This window comes from Felis catus, chromosome F2 (assembly GCF_018350175.1).
Source record: "Felis catus isolate Fca126 chromosome F2, F.catus_Fca126_mat1.0, whole genome shotgun sequence".
Taxonomy (NCBI): Eukaryota; Metazoa; Chordata; class Mammalia; order Carnivora; family Felidae; genus Felis; species Felis catus.
The window spans coordinates 6,400,764-6,419,876 of record NC_058385.1 but is presented as its reverse complement, the minus strand read 5'-3'; the positions used below and the strand labels follow the sequence as shown (position 1 = coordinate 6,419,876).

The window sequence follows — 19,113 nt, the reverse complement described above, 5'->3', positions numbered from 1 at the left end:
AGTGTCCGACTTTGGCTCAGGTCATGATACCGCGGTTTGTAGGTTTGAGCCCCGCGTCAGGCTCTGTACCGACAGCTCAGATCCTGGAGCCTGCTTCGGATTCTGTGTCTCCTTCTCTCTGCCCCTCTCCCACTTGTGCTCTGTCTCTCTCTGTCTCTCAAAAATAAATAAACGTAAAAAAAAATAAAATTAAATCCCAGCATTATGAAGATTAATATTGAAAATGTATCTATAAACATTTTATAACATTAGTTTACTTGGTACAATCTCACCGTAGTTTTTATGTTTATCTTTTGTTGCCAATTTACTTTGTAACTCCTCAGTTTTCAAATTAGCTTGTAAATCTGCAGAGTATGGATCCCTGAGACCATATTTGCCAGGAAGGTGAATTTTATCCGTTGCTGTTTTCCCTTTGCTGTGATTATTCCACCACGATGTGGGAGAGTTTGCATTTCAGCGACATTGGAAAATTTACCCAAGTGATATTCTCTTAAATGTGTTGAGAAGTAAACCTATTTCTCTATACCAGTGAGGTTTGCTGCAGTGAGAGGGCTTGTTGTGGCCAATTCTCAGCCCGGGATGTCTGGTGTAGCACAGAGAACTCTAGCTTAAGCATAGGAGAGTGGACTCCTAGTGCCAATCCCAGATTAACTCACTATTTTAATTTCAACAAATTATATCACCTTTTTAAGCCTCATCTTGAAAAATTGGTATCATAGTATTTCCCTTTTATTTTTAATTTTAATTTTTTGTTTGAAGGAGCTTTGAAAAATACATGGGTTAATAAATTGTTTTTATTAAAAATTCTTAATTTCTTTTTTGACAGTTTTTTTTTTTAAGTTTACTTATTTATTTTGAGAAAGAAAGAGAGACAGTACAGGGGAGGGCTAGCAAAACCCGACACGGGGCTCGATCCCATGAACTGTGACACCATGACCTGAGCCAAAATTACCTGGCTTAACTGACTAAGCCTCCCAGGCGCCCCTGTCGTAGCAATTTAAATGGCAACTATTATCTGCCTAAGTGAGTGCTTTTATCATAAATATTTTCTAGTAAAATAGGATGATATGAGGTGCAGCCAGAATTGACTAGCAATTCATATTAGTTCTTAAATTGAGATAAAAGAAAATACTAGACAATTTCATAAGATCCATACTACCAAACAGATTCAGTTTTGGCTCCAAAAGGAAATAGAATAATAGTGCTATGTTGTATGTATTTCTGCAGTGTTGTTATCAGCATAATATTTTGGCCAAACTTTCAGTTACTGAACCATCTCTGTTAGAGCCCCATTCATTTGGAATTTGTGTAAGATAGGATGTATGTTTGTATTTCTCGTTTGTTCGTTCAATCAAGAAATAGGTATTGAGGTACCTGGGTGGCTCAGTCGGTTAAGCATCTGACTCTTGATTTCGGCTCAGGTCATGATCTCATGGTTTGTGAGCTCGAGCCCCGTGTTAGGCTCTGTGCTGACAGTGTGGAGCCTGCTTGGGATTCTCTCTCTCCCTCTCTCTTCTGCTTGCTTGCTCTCTCTCTCTCTCTCAAAATAAATAAACTTAAAACAAAGAACCATGTATTGAGTGCCAACAGGTACAGTGCATGGTTCTGAAAGAGTAGCACTGAACAGGATGGGCAGGACTCCTGGCTTCACAGGCCTTCATTTTCCTCAGGGAGGACAGCATTAGACAAGTTAATTAGGCTCTTTGATTATTTTAGTACCCTTGTGGCAAGGCTTGTAGGAAAGGAGCATGGGTCCACGAGGGGGCGGGGGGGGGTGGTCTCATCTGGGGCCAGTTTGCTCAGGCTTCCTGAGGAAGCAGGGGATAAGCCTGCTCCTCCAGTGGAGGGAAGCGTGTGGAGAACATCGCAGGGGAGGGAGAGCAGGTGGGGAGATGAGGCAGGTCCAGGACATTCAGGGCCTTAGGGATCACAGAGGGCTTTAGAACTTCTCCTTGGCAGGGGAAAGAAGCCATGGAAGCATATTAAGAGGGGGAGTCACATGGCACAGAGCAGCCATGGGAAGGAGGCCAGCGTGGCACTGGGCCTGGTAAGCAGTGCTTACCAGAGCGTCAGCACTGCTCCCTCGATGGCTGCGCGCCTTGCTTGTTTACTTTCCTGGGCTTCTGTCACTTGTCTCCTCAGCATCGGGTGCCTCCAGAGATCCTGTGTAACACAATGGAATTGCTGGGTTGTAAGGTATATGTAAGTTTAGTAGATGTCGCCAGTCAGTGTTAAGTCAATGTACAGATCCATCAACAAAGTATGAGAGTTTCCATGTCTCCCTCTCTGCATTTCCTGTTTCCTTTTCTTTTTTTTTTTTTTTAATTTTTTTTTCAACGTTTTTATTTTATTTTTGGGACAGAGAGAGACAGAGCATGAACGGGGGAGGGGCAGAGAGAGAGGGAGACAGAATCGGAAACAGGCTCCAGGCTCTGAGCCATCAGCCCAGAGCCCGACGCGGGGCTCGAACTCAGGGACCGCGAGATCGTGACCTGGCTGAAGTCGGACGCTTAACCGACTGCGCCACCCAGGCGCCCCCTGTTTCCTTTTCTTAACAGTATTTTTGTTGCATTGGACTTGTCAGATTCCAGTGCGCTCTGTAATTTACTGTGTGTGTGTGTGTGTGTACTTTTCCTCTTTCTGCATTGGACTGTAAACTCCCTGATGGAAGGGATTGTGGTCTGTTTGTTCATGGTCATGTGTCCAGTGCAAGAACAGTGTCTTGCACATAGAAGGCACTCAGTAAATACCTGTTGAATGAATATTGAGTGTAGACCTGTAGAGTCTTTCTGGGGAATAGTTGAGAACTTAGAAAGATGGAGGCCTTATGTCCCTTACTAGTTTCTGACCGTGCAGGCAATCTGAGGTTGTAGCTGTCAAGCAGTTTTTCTACAACTGCAAGGGCAAATGGGCTTCTTCGTCTTTGGTTGGATTCTAAGGACAAATACATGTGAAAATAAAGTGGAATCCCTTCTGCTTATCAGATAATATAAGCAACCAAATAGACGCTGTTGAATTAGGGAATACTTCTTCAACGTTGAGAGAGCACAGGGGGGTTAAAATCTTTATGTAAATGGTTAAAAATGCAGTAGATCTCTATGTATAAGATTAAATGGAAAAAGAAACTTATAAGTGAAAGTTATAGTATAATCTTATTTTTTTTTTCAAAAAAGAACGTATAATGCATAGAAACTTTCTACAGTATTACACAGAATATCTACTAACAGTGATTACATCGTAGGAATGGTACTGAGGGGTGAGAAGAGGGATGTTTTCTTTCATGCTTATTCTGTATTGATTGAATTTTTAATCGTAAATATGTGCAAAGAATTTCATGTAAAATTCAGGTCGATACAAGTCATATTAATAAACAAATGTTAATGAGATTCTGTACTATTTGTCTAGTTTATAACTGTACCTAGTACCCGGAAGCAGCTTACATAGTGATGGTGCCTGTTACCCTTGGGTGTTCCAAGCATGGGGTCAGGAAAGGTCAGCTGGAAAAGCGAGGCTCTGGTACTGCTCCAAGGGACGGCACGGAGATCTCTTCCTCGTTTGATTCTCTCTTGTAGCATTTCTGTGTGGAAGGAGCAATCTTTGATTACCTCAAACACTGCTTCATCAGCGTCTGTGATGGTGGTTTGTGATAACATCCTGCGAGATAGACTGTTTCTCTGCCTTTCGCTTCTTGTTCAGTTTGTCTTTGTTTGAAATCTTTTGACATTTCAGGGTTTTCTAATTAGCAACTGCAGCTTTTTCAAGAATACTTTTTATTTATTTATTTTTAAGTTTACTTATTTATTTTGAGAGGCAGGGAGGAGCAGAGAGAGAGGAGCGGGAGGAGAGAATGAATCCCAATCAGGTTCTGCACTGTTAACATGGAGCCTGATGTGGGACTTGATCCCACGAACCATGAGATCGATCATGATCTGAGCTGGAATCAGGAGTCAGATGTTTAATTACTGAGCCACTCAGGTGCCCTGAGAATACTTTTTAATGTCCTGATAGAATCGGAAATGCTAGCAGAAAGAAAAATATATACAGCAGGAAGATCAAGATTGTGTTCACATTGAACCGTATGGAGGACAGTAGTACATTTCTATAATTATCACAGAAATCAGCTTAAGGGAAATGACAGTATGGAATTTGGGGGCTTCTATATTTTGTCCTTTTTTAAAGAAACAGTATCTTGGTAGGCAGAAAACTAAAATCACTTCACTTGGACAAAATATATGTTAAAACTTCAGGTTCTTGGGTGCCTGGGTGGCTCGGTCGGTTAAGCGTCCGACTTCGGCTCAGGTCATGATCTCATAGTTCATGGGTTCGACCCCACGTCAGGCTCTGTGCTGACAGCTCAGAGCCTGGAGCCTGCTTCGGATGCTGTGTCTCCCTCTCTCTGCCCCTCCCCAGCTTGCGTTCTGTCTCTCTGTCTCTCAAAAATAAATAAACATTGAAGAAATAAAAATTTTTTAAACTTCACGTTCTGCTTTTTTCCTCTTAAAGCCAAATGGCGTGCATGTGTGCGCGCACCCCCCCCCCCCATACTCACACAAAGGGCAAGAATAGAGTTTTATGTGTGGCACAAGGAAGCAATTAATTCCATCTGGAGAAATGAGAATACAGTAGTAGATGCAGAAGCAGATATGTATTGAATATTGAATGACAGATACCACCGAAAACTCTTTCGTACAGGAACTAATGAAATTATACCCACATTCCATGGGATTTGTCCTATTATCACCATTTTATAGGTAGGAAGCTCATTCAAGGTCACGTGGCTTGTAAGTGGCTGAGTGTGATGGGCTGGCGCGAGAGCCTTTGTTCCTAACGCTCACGCTGTGTATTACCGCCTTCCGTTCATGGCGGAGGAGTTAACAGTTGGTCTAAGACTTGGCAGCAGGTGAGCCAATGCAGACGGAGAAGAGAATGGGGAGAGAGCTGTGCAGTCAGTAGTCGGAGGTAGAGGTCTGGTTCTCAGGTGAAAGTAACTGTAGAAACTCTTAAGGTCACTTGTCGTTATTAGTGGGTGATAAGATACAAAAGTAAAAATTTGGTGACGATTCTTTTAAGAAACGTTTCTGTATTGGGAGATAGAGAGATGCAGAGGTTGGTACAAAGTTTAGGGACTTTAAGGTGGGAAAGGATTGAGTATATTTAGAGGCTGAGGAGAGGAAACCAATCCGAGAGACCGAAGGTGTAGGAGAGGGGTCTGATGGACGACACATCACGTGGGAGGAATGGGATGTACATGTTGGCTGGGGCTGAGGGTCATGGACAGGAAGTTTTCCCGTCTCCTAGGCGAGAGAGGGGCAAGAATGGCTGTAAGTATAGTTCAGTTTTTGGGGTGAGATGTTGGCAGCTGGGGAATCTCTAAGTAATGGTCCATATATTTTCTCATAGTGCTGAGAGTGAGGGAAGAGAGTGGGACAGGATAGCGGTGAATGTGTGAGTGGCAGAGAGAACAGTCTAGAATTGCATGATGGCTTTGCAGGATTGTATGATTTTCTTTAGCAGTATTGAATTACCTTTGTCTGGGACTAGAGACGGTGATTTGTTGGCTTGATCGAAGCCTTATTTAGAAAAAAAATGGTTGAGTAATTTTTATACATGAGAGTAATAGGGCAGTGCAAGTGACAGATAAGGAAGTGATATAATTTGTTTAATTGAAGGCAATAATTCAATCATCTGCCCATGTTGCCTTTACTGTATACTTTGAAAGTGATTTCGGGACTGGCATTTGGACTCCCTCATTATGTTTAATAGGCGTGAGTACAGTTTTAGAGCCAGGATCTTTAATATGTGCATTTATAATATGAATCGGAAGCTGTATGACAATGAAGAATCCATATTTGAAATGTATCATGTATTTCAATGTAGCATAGTAAAATGGACAGGAAAATAGGCTTACAGTGAACCAAGAAATTTTTGTGTTGAGGGACGCCTGGGTGGCTCAGCTGATTAAGCGTCCAGCTTTGGCCCAGGTCATGATGTCATGGTCCGTGAGTTCAAGCCCCGCATCGGGCTCTGTGCTGACAGCTCAGAGCCCGGAGCCTGCTTCAGATTCTGTGTCTCCCTCTCTCTGACCCTCCCCTACTCATGCTCTGTCTCTCTCTCTCTTTCTCTCTCTCTCTCTCTCTCAAAAAAAAAAAAAAAACCAAAAACCAAAAAAAACATTAAAAAAAAAAGAAATTTTTTGTTGAGAGGAAGTTGATGATAAATGGAAGAGGAGAGAGTGCCCTAGGTTGCATTTTTATTCATTATATGCGGAAACCTTGCTTAGGCTATCCCTCTAAACAAGAAAAATGGAATTCATCTTTCAAAAAGGATTACTACCTGCTGACTAAATTGGAAAAATAACGTGTTTTCCCATTATGGAAGATTATTTTAGAACTGAAAATTCACTTTTTTTTTTTTTTTTTTTTTTTGGTCATTTCTGTTAATGTTTTGAGTTTTCAGGCAAATTGTATTAATAGATATATCGTGCTTTTGGGAAACTGTTCACTACTTTTAAAATCTAAGATAACGTTTTCTTGATATCCTTTGATACTTCCACCAAATGTACTTATATCGTTGTGTTTTTGTGATCGAATGCCTGGAATTTCTTTGAAGTGTTAGGTTTTAACGAACTTTGTTTGAAAACAGAGCCTAGTAGCAGCGTGTATATTAGGTTTTGTGAATTTCTATAACATCCGTGATTCTCTCCATTTTCTTTTCTTTTATTAGCATGTTCTTTAAGGCTAGAGTGCAGCTTCCTCTGCTCTCTCTGTTCTTCTAGATGGGGGGCGGGAGGTTCGTGGTAAATATTTGGACAAGAACCCAGGCCGGGTGTTGCTATTAGCTTTACTAAAACGGAAGTGCCTGCATTGTTCCTGGGGGTATTATTCCTGTCTATTTCAAGTTCCAGATTTAACCTCAGTTTTTCTAGAACAGTGCTGTGGAACTGATAGCTGTTAAAAATGATAGAGCACCTTTTTCAAATGTTTCGACTTCTTATGTGCTGTATGGTGGTTGTTTTTTTGAAGTCCCCATTTATTGCATTTCTGTGCAATGCCTGGCTCTGTGCTAAAGGCATTACTTAGTCCTAACAACACTCCTTCGGGATGTGTGGGGTGTCATCCTCATTAAGGACAAAGGTATTGAGTATTGGGAAGGTTCAGTGACTTATGTCCGTTTAAGTACAGGCCCATCTCCAAGCGTAGAGTTTTATCTTTTTAACCTTATTCGACATTTCTACAGTTATGAAGAGCAGTATCGTCTCTACGGTGCCCCCGTTCAGGGCTGAGTGAGACATTGTGAGATAACACTTACCAAACCATAACAAGGAAAGGGTTACTTTTCTCCTTGATTTCCCTGTGTGCTGAGTACTCTTGAGCTATGTAGGTTTAACCTGGCAGAGAAAAACAGCCTCATCTCTAGGAGGTAGAGAGAAAAGCAAAAACGAAGGTTGGTTTTTGAAGATATATTAGGGACATTTGGATGTTCTGATGATAAGAACCTCTAGCTAAAAAAAAAAATCCAGACTTTCCGTGTATGCACGATCCACGCCTTTAAGTGCTTGTCAACCTGAAACCTTGTCCTTCTGCTTGTGTAGAGTTCTCAGTACGTGCAGTGTGTCGCCGGGTGTCTGCAGCTGATGCTTCGGGTCAATGAGTACCGCTTTGCCTGGGTAGAAGCGGATGGGGTGAGCTGGTGAGTGCCCTTTTGCTTTTAACGTCGAGTAACATTTAAAAGCTTCCCTCCTTGACATTTGCAAAGAAATTAATGCACTGAATCATCTAAAGGGAGTTTTTTTTTTTTTTTTTTTTTTTTTTTTTAAGGCTGTTTAGCAGTGGATTATGCTAACCTTCATGGAAGTCCGTAACTCCTAAATGAAATGTTTCCCCTCCCCCTCACTTGGTCTGTGCTATTTGTAAGAGGTTAAGGACTCTTAAAAGCCTGATGCTTGACAGAACAAATTCTAGGTACTCAGAATAGGAAAAAAAAAAAACAATTATAAAATATCTTGTGGTAAATGCAGGCAAAAATCAGCAAGAAAAGGTCTTATCCAGAAAAATGAATGTGACCCATTCTTTGTAATGCTGTGTAATTAGCCCATTCTCTGTGGGGTCCTAATTTGCAGGCTCAGAAACCTTGAGGGGCTGCCCTCTCAGGTTAGCAAATGTACTTATATGAGAATTCCCCCCAACACCAAAACAAACAATGCTCTCTTTTACTACCAGAAAGTCAATTTATTTATTCATTATGGGAGATCTCATGCTTTTTTTTTTTTTTCTTTAACGTTTATTTATTCTTGAGAGAGAGAGAGAGAGAGAGAGAGACAGAGTGTGAGCAGGGGAGGGGCAGAGAGAGAGGGAGACACAGAATCTGAAGCAGGTTCTAAGCTCTGAGCTGTCCGCACAGATCCCGAGGTGGGGCTTGAACTCATGAGCTGTGAGATCATGACCTGAGCTGAAGTTGGACGCTTAACTGACTGAACCACCCAGGCGCCCCGAGATCTCATGCTCTTCAATTAGACGCTCTTTTGGGTTGATGAAGATGTTTATCTGTTGGAAAACGCTTCAGGAAGCTAGTTTGTCTGCAGAGGTTCGCTGGTGAGAAAGAGGACCCGATTGATCTCCTGCTGCTGGGCTGTCACACGACTAGGCTGGTGCCTCCATTTCCACTGTAGGCATGCACCTGCCAGAGGGGTCTTCCCAGCCGGTGTTTGCATGACGCTTCCTTAGCTGGGTGACTTTCTCAAATGGCTTTCCTTATGAATTGCCTAGAATTATCAACTACTCAATTATCATCGACTCAGTAAATTAATAATCCTTTTTTAAAAAATGTTTATTTATTTTGAGAGAGACCGAGCACAGTGCTGGAGGGGCAGAGAGAGAGAGAGAGAGAGAGAGAGAGAGAGAAAATCCCAAGCAGGCTCCATTCTCAGCATGGAGCTCGATGCGGGACTCAGTCTCACGAACTGTAGGATCATGACCTGAGTGGAAATCAAGAGGGGGACACTTAACTGCCTGAGCCACCTGGTGCCGTAACAAATTAGTAATCTTATATTAACATGTAAAATTTCAATCTTTTTATACTTATTTAGCCTTCAGTATGTCAGGAAAAACAGTCATCACAATTTGCCATGTGGACAATTTTCAAAAATATATATATTTGGTCATTTTATGGATAATTGGTAGACTTATGAGTAAAGCAGTAGTGAAAAACAACCATTAGAAATTCTGTAAGAATTTTTTCATGGTAAGTCTTTTTGTAGTAAGTGAGTTTTGGTGCACCAACATCATGAAAGATGAAAGAAAACCATCACATATCCTTTTAGCAAAATGGAATGGTGCAGGCCCTTGTTGCAAAATATCGTTGGAGGCTTTCACGTTGAACAGCTAAATAGGTGAGAATACCCTATTTCCTTTCTTTGTCCTTAGAAACATATTTTCACTTATTGCCTCTTGAGTTTGAGAAAATGCATTTATGGTACAGTCAGCTGAAAACTCACAGTGTGAGGTTTCAGGTATGTGACCAATTTTATCATCATTGTTAATAGAATGCCGTCTGTCTCCGCTTTCAACTTCTGGTTCATCTAATAATTACGAGACACCTTCCTCAGGTAATTGCCATTATGGATGGAGAATAAAAAGTTCTGAATTCTTTGAATTTGCAGTGTTCACACAGTGTCAGGAGACTCAGCGGAAGGACTCAAGAGACCCAGCATGTAGTCATTCTCACGGCTGGGATTTATTTTTAGAGACACAGTGGATCAGGCCGCGTCTGGAGGAATCCATGTTAGGCTTCCGTATGTTCTCTCCCCGCAGTAGTGGGGGGTTGCACGGCCTACTTTTTCCCCAGTGGTGAAAATGTAGCAACATTTGTGTGACGTTTCTGCCCAGGAATCCCTGTAGAGAATAAACACCTGTGGTTTTCAAATTTTTTTTTAATGTTTATGAGAGAGAGAGAGAGAGAGAGAGAGCGCGCGCACACACAACAGAGCATGAGCTGGGGGTGGGGGGCCTCAGAGAGAGAGGGAGACACAGAATCCGAAGCAGGCACCAGGCTCGGAGCTGTCAGCACATAGACGCGGGGCTCCAGCCCACAAACCGCGAGATCATGAGCTGAGCCGAAGTTGGACACTTACCAGACTGAGCCACCCAGGCACCCTAAGCACCTATGGCTTTTATTGGAGGTTTATCAGACACCCTCTGCCTACCACGCAGCAAAATTCCAGACTCCAGAATATATTGTTTAGGTGCAGTGAGCCATCTCTGTCATTTAGGGAGAGTTTTGTATCTTGTAGGAAGTTGTTTACCACTAAAGTTCCTGGAAGCCAGCCGAAGGCTGACTGTGGAAGCGGACCTTCCTAAGAATAGCAGTTTCAGGACTACGATGTTGCTTTTCTTATTGCGCAGAAACCTAAAGGTAGACTACGGAGACGGAGGCGGTGTTTCCAGCCTTTTTACCTTCGTTACGAACGATGCAGTGCTCGCCTCAGCAGCACACATACTAACATAGGAGCGACACAGAGATCAGCTTGTCCCCTGTGCAAGGATGACATATAGAGTTGGAAGAAGGATGCAATATTCGGGGCAATGCAGTAGAAAGGATAATTGTTTCGTTATTATTATATCATCTTCCTAGGTGATTGCATCATTCTCCGATTTTCTTATATTTTAGTCTTTATTTTTAAGCATAGTTGGGAATAATGAATGTATAATGATGCAATAATATTTAGGATAATAAAATACTGTAATTGTTCAAATTATGGGCAACATAAAAGCACTGAGATCCCATAAGCGCATCTTAGGTTTATGAATGGATCCAATAGACCTGTATAGTGTTTGAAGAATAAATTGAATTTCATTCTGTTACATACAAAATAGATTTTTTTTTGTTCCCTGGAAGATCTGGAAAACAGAATAAAAGTCGTGAAACAGCAATTTCTACACATAGTTAGAATTGCTCAGAAAATAAACCCAAATACCGAAGTTAACCAAATGTGGCTATTCTAATTACTGCAGTATTTCGGAGGACAGTAAGCAGTATTATTAACTGTTTCAGTTAGCAACAAGCACAGGGACACATTGTGTTCAGCATATCCATTTTGACTTACTAATGACTGCTAATTAGATTTAAAGTAATCAAAAATAATAAAGACCTTTAGGTTGAGAGAGGGCGTTAATCAAGGTATAACATGTTAACTTGCTGATAGTATAGCAATCTAAAAAAGTCACTTAATCTTTTTACCTTTAAAGAAACAAACCATGTACTTTCTACTTGTCCATTTCTTTTGTTTAGAATTGAAAGGTTTCTTTGTTTCTTTTCTTGTTTTTGGAATTCCTCAAATCACAATTAGGAGTCATGTGAGGAGAAAACCTCAAGTATAGCCTTTCTGGAAGAACGGACCATAAGAGACTCTTAATTATAGGGGACAAACTGAGGGTTGCTGGAGGGGAGGTGGGTGGGGGTTGGGCTAGATGGGTGGTGGGTGTTCAGGAGGGCACTTGTGCTGGGCGCTGTGTGTTACCTATAATTGATGAATCATTACATTTTACTTCTGAAACCAATATTACTCTATATGTTAACTGACTGAATTTAAATAAAAACTTGAAACAAAACAGAACTCCAGAACATTTTTATCTATATAATTTTTTTTATTTTTTTGTTAAAAAGCCTATTATGTGAATGATACAACACTATTTCTGGCTATTTATATTCCTATGTAAGACCAAAAATATACTTTGCATTATCTTGCATATTGACTTCACTAGAAAGTCTGAACGTTACTATTGATTCATTAAATACTGGAGCTAAAAGAGGGCTTTTCTAGGACAATTGCCTCCACAGATTCAACTGGAGTTGAAGTATTTTATAAGTGTAAAGTAGTATATAAGAAAGTATGACATAAAGGAAGGTAATTTTTATTTTTTTTACTTTTTTAGGATTAAAAAAAATTTTTTTTAACTAAAAAAAATTTTTTTAACATTTATTTTTGAGAGACAGAGTATGAGCGGGGGAGGGGCAGAGAGAGAGGGAGACACAGAATCTGAAGCAGGTTCCAGCCTCCGAGCTGTCATCACAGAGCCCAACGCGGGGCTCAAACCCACAAACTGCGAGATCATGAGCTGAAGTCAGACGCTCAGCTGACTGAGCCACCCAGGCACCCCTAAGATTTTTTTTTTTTTAAACATCAGAACATTATTAGGTGATGCTGTGTGATAAGGTGTGAGGTGCTCGTGGGTGTAAAGAGCGTCAGCCAGCTAAAAGTGCACAAGTCAGCCGGTAAATCCGCTGTTTGGTCTCCCTAGCCCTGCACTGGCTTGATTTGTTTTTTAAGCCTTAATTAAAAACACAGGATACTAACTAATAATTTTGGCCTCATGGACCTTGGCCTTCTATTTTGGATTTGACAGTAATTTGTATTTTTTGGACTCTTTGCGTAATGGTGCACTGTATATTATAGGGAATACAAAGAAACGTGTGTGGTCTCTTTCCTTAAAAAAAAAATTATAATCTAGTTGGAAAATATTAAATAGCAAACCAAGGTAGCATTTAGGATCCTATAGCATCCTATAGCATCCTAAGCTCCTCGGTTTGAGAGGGGTAGTTGAGAGATGGGGATTTGTACTTATCCATTCTTCAGGTCTCTGCTCAAGGGAGAATCCTTCCCTTGAATCCACTCTGGGAATCCTGCCTCCCCACTGGACTCTGAGCTTCTTGAAAGCATGGGTAGGGTCTGTCTTTGCCCCCCATTGTGTCTCCCACGCCTTGCACTGTACCTGCCACGTAGATTTTCAACAGATGTTTGTGAAATTACTGTATTCAAGTTTATCTTGGGCCTTTGTGTCCTTGGAGTCCCCTTAGCATGCCCTTGGACCTCCATTGTCTTTGGAGTTAGGGTTCCCTGCCCCTAAGGGAAACCCTTCCTTACTCTGGTAAATAGGAACTTTATTTTGCTTCTTTGGAGTTCTTTTGGTGGTTACTATTTGGATGTAGAAGACTTACTTATTTTTTCAACACAATCATATACGGTGTAGACACATGTTGAACTCTGAAATTTCTCTGCAGCGTTCATCATTGTTGATTGCTCCTTCCTTTGAAAGCTTTCTGTCTTTATTTCAGCGACAATGCGAGCTGTTTTTAAGCCCTCTGGTCACTTACATTTTTTTTTTTTTTTTTTAGAGATAATTTAATATCAAGAACTTGTTAATTATGAACTTGTTAACTAGGTTTCTGAAAACAAATAAAAGAACTCTCAAGTGTCAGAGAGAGTGGAAGGTACAGACACAACCCCTAAAGTTGGGGAACAGATAAGAGATTGGAATTACTAAAATTCATACGCTTCAAGGAGTCTGTGTAAACTGAAGTTTAAACCAGGGCTTCTGTCCCTGAGCTCAGAGGAAGGGCCTCATAGGTCAGGGACCTAAATGGCTGGTGTTGGTATCGCTGAGGGTGTGCAGTGAGGCTGTGTGGCCAGCGCTGTTGCAAAAGGAATTCAGCCGGTACCACGGAAAAAAAACGGCTGCCGCTGCCCCGGTGAAGAAATGTAGCTGGAGTGTTACCCCCCCGGGAGCAGGGAGCCAACAGGACAAAGCCGCTTCTTCCTCTGTCCTGGCGGTCAGCCCCTAGCGGCTCTTGCTGGCAGACCCAGCTGGCAAAGCAGAACTGTGGCTTCCGGTTCCAGCCACAGCGTCACGGAGCAAAGTGTGGAAAGCTTCCCTCCATCAGTGGAATAATCAGAGGGCAAAAGGAAGCTGGGTACCGGGTGTACTGATGGGATAAAATGACTTTATTTTATGTAAGATATTTTACGTGATGTATCCTACTGACATCAGTATTAAAAGCAAGTCTTAAATAACAACTCAAAATAGAAAAGATGTGAGGGAGAAATCACGCATGAGAAAATGAAGGGCAGTTCAGCGAATTTGTAACTGTATAGGAAGGAATCATAAAGATGGGAAAATGGCACAAATACAAGCCTTCCACTAAGCTAGCGGTTGTAGATTGTGAAGTCAGATTTTAAATATTTATTTATTTCTTTTAATCGACTTTTTGGAGCATTTTTATGTTTACAGAAAAATTGAAAGTGCAGAGTTTTCTTATCTACCTGCCCCATAGTCTTCACTGTTAAGAACGTCTTACATTAGTATGGTACGTTTCCTTCAGTTGACGAGCCGATACTAATATACTCTTATTAACTAAGGTCCCTGTTTACATTATGGTTCAGTCTTTGTGCTGTACGTTCGGTAGGTTTTCCTCTTAACCCCTTAAGGAGTTCCCCTTAACCCCTCTGGTCATTTTTTAATGATCTAATCTGGTAGTTTCTCTTCTTTCTTGTTTAAATGTAGGCATTTCCTGTGGAAATTTCCTTAGTTGTTTTCCTTGATGTAATTAATCTCTTTCATTTCCATATAGCTTTCCCAATTTCCTTATCAGTAAAATGGGAGGTTGAATGAGAAGCTTCTGAGGTTTGGGGCACCTGGATGGCTCAGTTGGTTAAGCTTATCAGACTCTTGATTTCGGCTCAGGTCATGATCTCACGGTTTGTGAATTTGAGCCCCTCATCGGGCTCTGTGGGGACAGTGTGGAGCCTGCTTGGGATTCTCGTTCTCTCCCTTTCTCTTCACCCCTCCCCTATTCACACCTCGCTCTCAAAATAAATAAACTTAAGAAAAAAAAAAAAGAAGCGTCTGAAGTTTTACCCCCAGTTGGCTATGTCCTATTCAGGCTCATGACAGTTTTTTTTTTTTCCAAAATCATCTTGTTTTCTCTGTATGAGTCTCCTAAATATTTTTAAAGCTAAAAATGAACCTCTTGGTTATCCAGACTCAAAATCTTGGTATACCTTATGACTTCACCAAGATGTACAGCTATTTGTGTTACCAAGTCCTTTTGATTTTAACTTCTTTAATGTCTGTCCGTCAGTCTTACCATTTCCTCTGCTGTATTATTGCAAATTTACGTTTCATTTCTTACTGCTTTCCAGCAGCAAGTGCTGCTGAATGCTGAAATCTTAAGAAAAAAAATTTTTTTTTTTTTTAAATTTTAGGGAGAGTGAGTGTGTGCAAGCAGGGGAGAGGAACAGAGAGAGAGAGAGAGAGAGAGAGAGAAAATCCCAAGCAGGATCCAATCCCAGCACGAGCCTGATGTGGGGCATGATCCTGCAACCCGGGGGTTGTTACCTGAGCCGAAATCAAGAGTTGGACCCTCAACTGACTGAACCACTCAGGTGCTCCGGAAATCTCGTGACCTTAGGGAAGACTTAAGTGAGGCCGTGCTGGAAGTGGCCGTCTATAAGTAGGCGCCTAACTTGCTTGTTATTTCTGGCAGAAAAGAAAACGAGGACGTAATTCAGAAGGACTTGTTCCATTAGTGCAAAAAGAGAATAGGCAATTATTTCTTCTCTCTTGTTGCACTGTTGTAGTAAATGTTTTCTTAATATGTGTTCCTTTTCAGCATAATGGGAGTTTTGAGTAACAAGTGTGGCTTTCAACTCCAGTATCAAATGATTTTTTCAATATGGCTCCTGGCATTCAGTCCCCAAATGTGTGAACACCTGCGGCGCTATAATATCATTCCTGTCCTGTCTGATATCCTTCAAGAATCTGTCAAAGAGAAGGTGACAAGAATCATTCTCGCAGCATTCCGTGTAAGTGTTTTGTAGGTTTTTTTTTTTAATGGTGTGTGTGTGTGTGTGTGTGTGTGTGTGTGTGTACGTGTGAGGCATTTTCTCTGTGGAGTATATATTTGAGGGCTTTTAGCAGGTGGGAAAAAACTGATTGTTCTCCGTGTAGTTATCAAACTATGGGTGTTGGTGAACATAGAGACAAACCTCACTAATGTGTATATATTGTGGGATTGAGGCAAAGCCATATAATAGGATGGGGTTGGGGAGAAGCCATTTAAATGGATAAAATATATGAGTTATAAAAAGCTCGTGGGAAATGTCATTGTATGATGTTCATGTGGACGAAATCCTCTTTGGTTGCAGTGTGTTCCAAGAGACCGTTGAGGAAGTTTTTTTCTCTTAAAGGGCCCTTATTTTAGTATAGAGTTGTAGTTCAGATTCTGGATATAATTATATATATATGTAAAACTCGCTTGAACAGATGAGGGAGTTGAGAACGAGATGGGGAGCTGAGCCAGACTCTGAAAGCTAGGTCTTCTGGCTGCCAGGCAACTTAACGCTGAAATAAAGTATTGTTAATTGCCTGCCCAGACCCAGTGCATTTGCTGTCGTAGTTGTGTGTTGATAATTTTGTTGGTCACCTTAGGATTTGTTGGGCTTCTGAGGGATGGCTTGGCCAACCTTAGCGTCTTTTAAGGATGCCACTGGAGAGTAATAATAATGGGCTGTTCAGAGACTGCTTACTCTGTGCCATGCATCATTCTAAGACTTTCCATTTGTTAGCTCATTTAGTGCTTACTACTGCCCTAGACCATGGCGATTATAGTTTTTATTGTTAGTATGTTGGTCTTCTCATTTTACAAATGGGGATACTGAGCCAGAGAAGGCACATTGCTGGTGGACATGCAAATCCAAATTAGCTTCGCGATCTGCTTTTAACTAGTATTTGCTCTTATGTTTTCCTTAAATAAACAACAACAAACCAAAAATAAAAAAGTAGTACAGATGTATTACATACATTTAAAAATAGCACACACATTACATTTGCCAAACATAGTTACTAACATCTTTCAGATTTTTCTAAGCACACAGAGAAATACATAATTAGGTGTGTAATTTTGTTTTATATTTAAAAATAAAATGGCATCGTATTATAAATATTGTCCCGTGACTTTATTCTTGACAATATGTGATGAATATGTGTTCATTTTCATACACATGGTTCTCCAGTAACTTTTAATGTCTGTATTCTACTGTGTTGATGTAAAGTGGTTTCTTTAACCAGTGTTCTATCGACGGGCATTTGAGGTGCTTCCAGTTTCTTTTACATGTCTGTCCACTTCTGTTGGATATAGTTCATTTTTTTTTTTTAAACGTTTATTTTTGAGAGACAGCGAGGGGCAGAGAGAGAGAATCCCAAGCAGACTCCGCACTGCCGGTACAGAGTCTGTAGCAGGGCTTGAACCCACAAACCCAGGTCAGGTGAGATCATGACCGGAGCTGAAATCAAGAGTCAGACGTTGAACCAACGGAGTCATGAGTCACCCAGAGGTCCCTCTGTTGGATATATAGCTCTATAGGTGGAATTACTGAATCTAACAATAAACGTTCACAGTCTTGATAGGTAACATCAAATCACCTTTCATAGATTTGCAAGTTTACAGTTCCATCAACTATATCTTGAGGGTGCCTATTTTTCCATTCTTCCACTGGCATTGTTACCAAAGATGAGGTGAAAAGTGAAATCATTTAAAGTTTGTATTTTGTTAACAATGAAGCTGAGCATTGTTTAATACTTTTTATTAGTTATTGATATTCCTCCTATAAATTGCTTACTGATAGCATTGGTCACCTTTAAAATTTTTTTTTTTTTAATTTTTTTTTTTTTTTCAACCTCTATTTTTCGGACAGAGAGAGACAGAGCATGAATGGGGGAGGGGCAGAGAGAGAGAGGGAGACACAGAATCAGAAACAGGCTCCAGGCTCTGAGCCATCAGCCCAGAGCCTGACGCGGGGCTCAAACTCACGGACCGCGAGATCGTGACCTGGCTGAAGTCGAATGTTTAACCGACTGCGCCACCCAGGCGCCCCCACCTTTAAAATTTTTAAACCTGATGTGTAGTAACCCTTTTCTAGGTGTTTGTAGTTAATAATAATCATAACTAATGTTTATCGAGAGCTTATTTTGTATCAGGTGCTGTTCTAATTGCTTTAAGTGTGTTGCTCATTTAACCTCCCAAGAACTCCATGCAGTGGGCGTTAGGCCACAAGTGGTTAAGGAATTTGCCGGAAAAGCTAGGAAGCGGCAGAGCGGGACTTCAGTCTCAGGCAGTAGGACTCATGCTCTTAACCGTCGTGCTAACCTGTCTTCGATGCTGAGGATAATAAATGTTACAAGTTATTGGGTGATTTGCATGCGTTGACTTACTTAATCTTCATTATTATCCAATTATTTTATTACACGTGAGGAAACCAAGGCTTCGCCAGTAAGCAAGCCTCAGTTAGTAAGCATTACGATTGGAATTCCAGTGAGTGCCGTCTGCTCCAGAGTCACTAACCACTCTGTCATCTCCTTTTTCTCTTTTCTTGGCGCATTTTCTCAGGAATCTTTAGCATTAAAGGAAAGGGAAACCACGAAAAGGAGAACTGTAGGTCACATGAGAGAGGAATTCTGATTCCCTATTTAAAAATACATTCTTTAAAAAAAATTTTTTTTTTTTTACCATTTATTTATTTTTGACAGAGCACGAGCAGGGGAGGGGCAGAGGGTGGGGGAGACACAGAATCCGAAGCAGGTTCCAGGCTCCGAGCTGTCAGCACAGAGCCCGACGCGGGGCTCGAACCCACGAACTGTGAGATCGTGACCTGAGCCGAAGTCGGACGCTTAACCGACTGAGCCACCCAGGCGCCCCCAGAATACATTCTTTTTAATGTAGGAACTGTTCTGTGGCCCTTGAGAATTTACTCTTAAGAAACAGGGGAATGTGGTGCCTCACATTGGCTGTGCCATTAGGTTTTCTAGCAAACTGTTTATGTGAGTGGTCGCGTCCAGGTACGGTAATCATCAGTTCTTCAGTCAGAGCAGGTTGTATTAATGAGACTCTACTTTGAGGTGTTTTAGTAGCTGAATTGAATGTACCTTTTCTGCTGCTTAAGTGTTTCATCATCCATATTCTTATTTCTTTAGTAAAGATGAAAAATTCTAGAATTAGGATCTTCCAACAGTCTTCTGTTGGAGGTGGAGGGTGAGAACAGGAGGTTTTAGGAGAAGCTTCAGAGAGGAGAAGGCTTGAAGAGATTTTGGAAGGATGCCTAGGAGTGTTTTAGTACAAAGTTGGAAAGAGGTTGATAAATGTTAACAAATAAAGAAACTGACTTCTGGAATTGTCAGTAATTTGTTCTTGTAGGTTGATTATTGCCCCCTGCTCCCACCCTGAAGCGAATGTTAAAGGAATAAATGGAGTACGTAAGTCTGGCTCTTTTTTTTTTTTTCTTTT

General features: G+C 41.1%; 1 protein-coding gene and 1 non-coding gene across 4 annotated transcripts in view; both read left to right on the top strand.

Moving 5' to 3' along the window:
• Positions 1-19,113, top strand: part of ATP6V1H (ATPase H+ transporting V1 subunit H) — a 105,377-nt gene that overhangs the window by 28,901 nt on the left and 57,363 nt on the right. For all 3 annotated transcript variants that reach the window (XM_045049592.1, XM_045049593.1, XM_003999812.6), the window contains 2 exons: positions 7,592-7,689; positions 15,445-15,637. In XM_045049592.1, coding sequence (XP_044905527.1) covers positions 7,592-7,689; positions 15,445-15,637 — 291 coding nt within the window. The remainder of the gene's footprint in view (positions 1-7,591; positions 7,690-15,444; positions 15,638-19,113) is intronic.
• LOC111558603 lies at positions 10,471-10,574 on the top strand. The gene has a single exon (XR_006592815.1). It is a non-coding gene; the product is annotated as a U6 spliceosomal RNA (small nuclear RNA).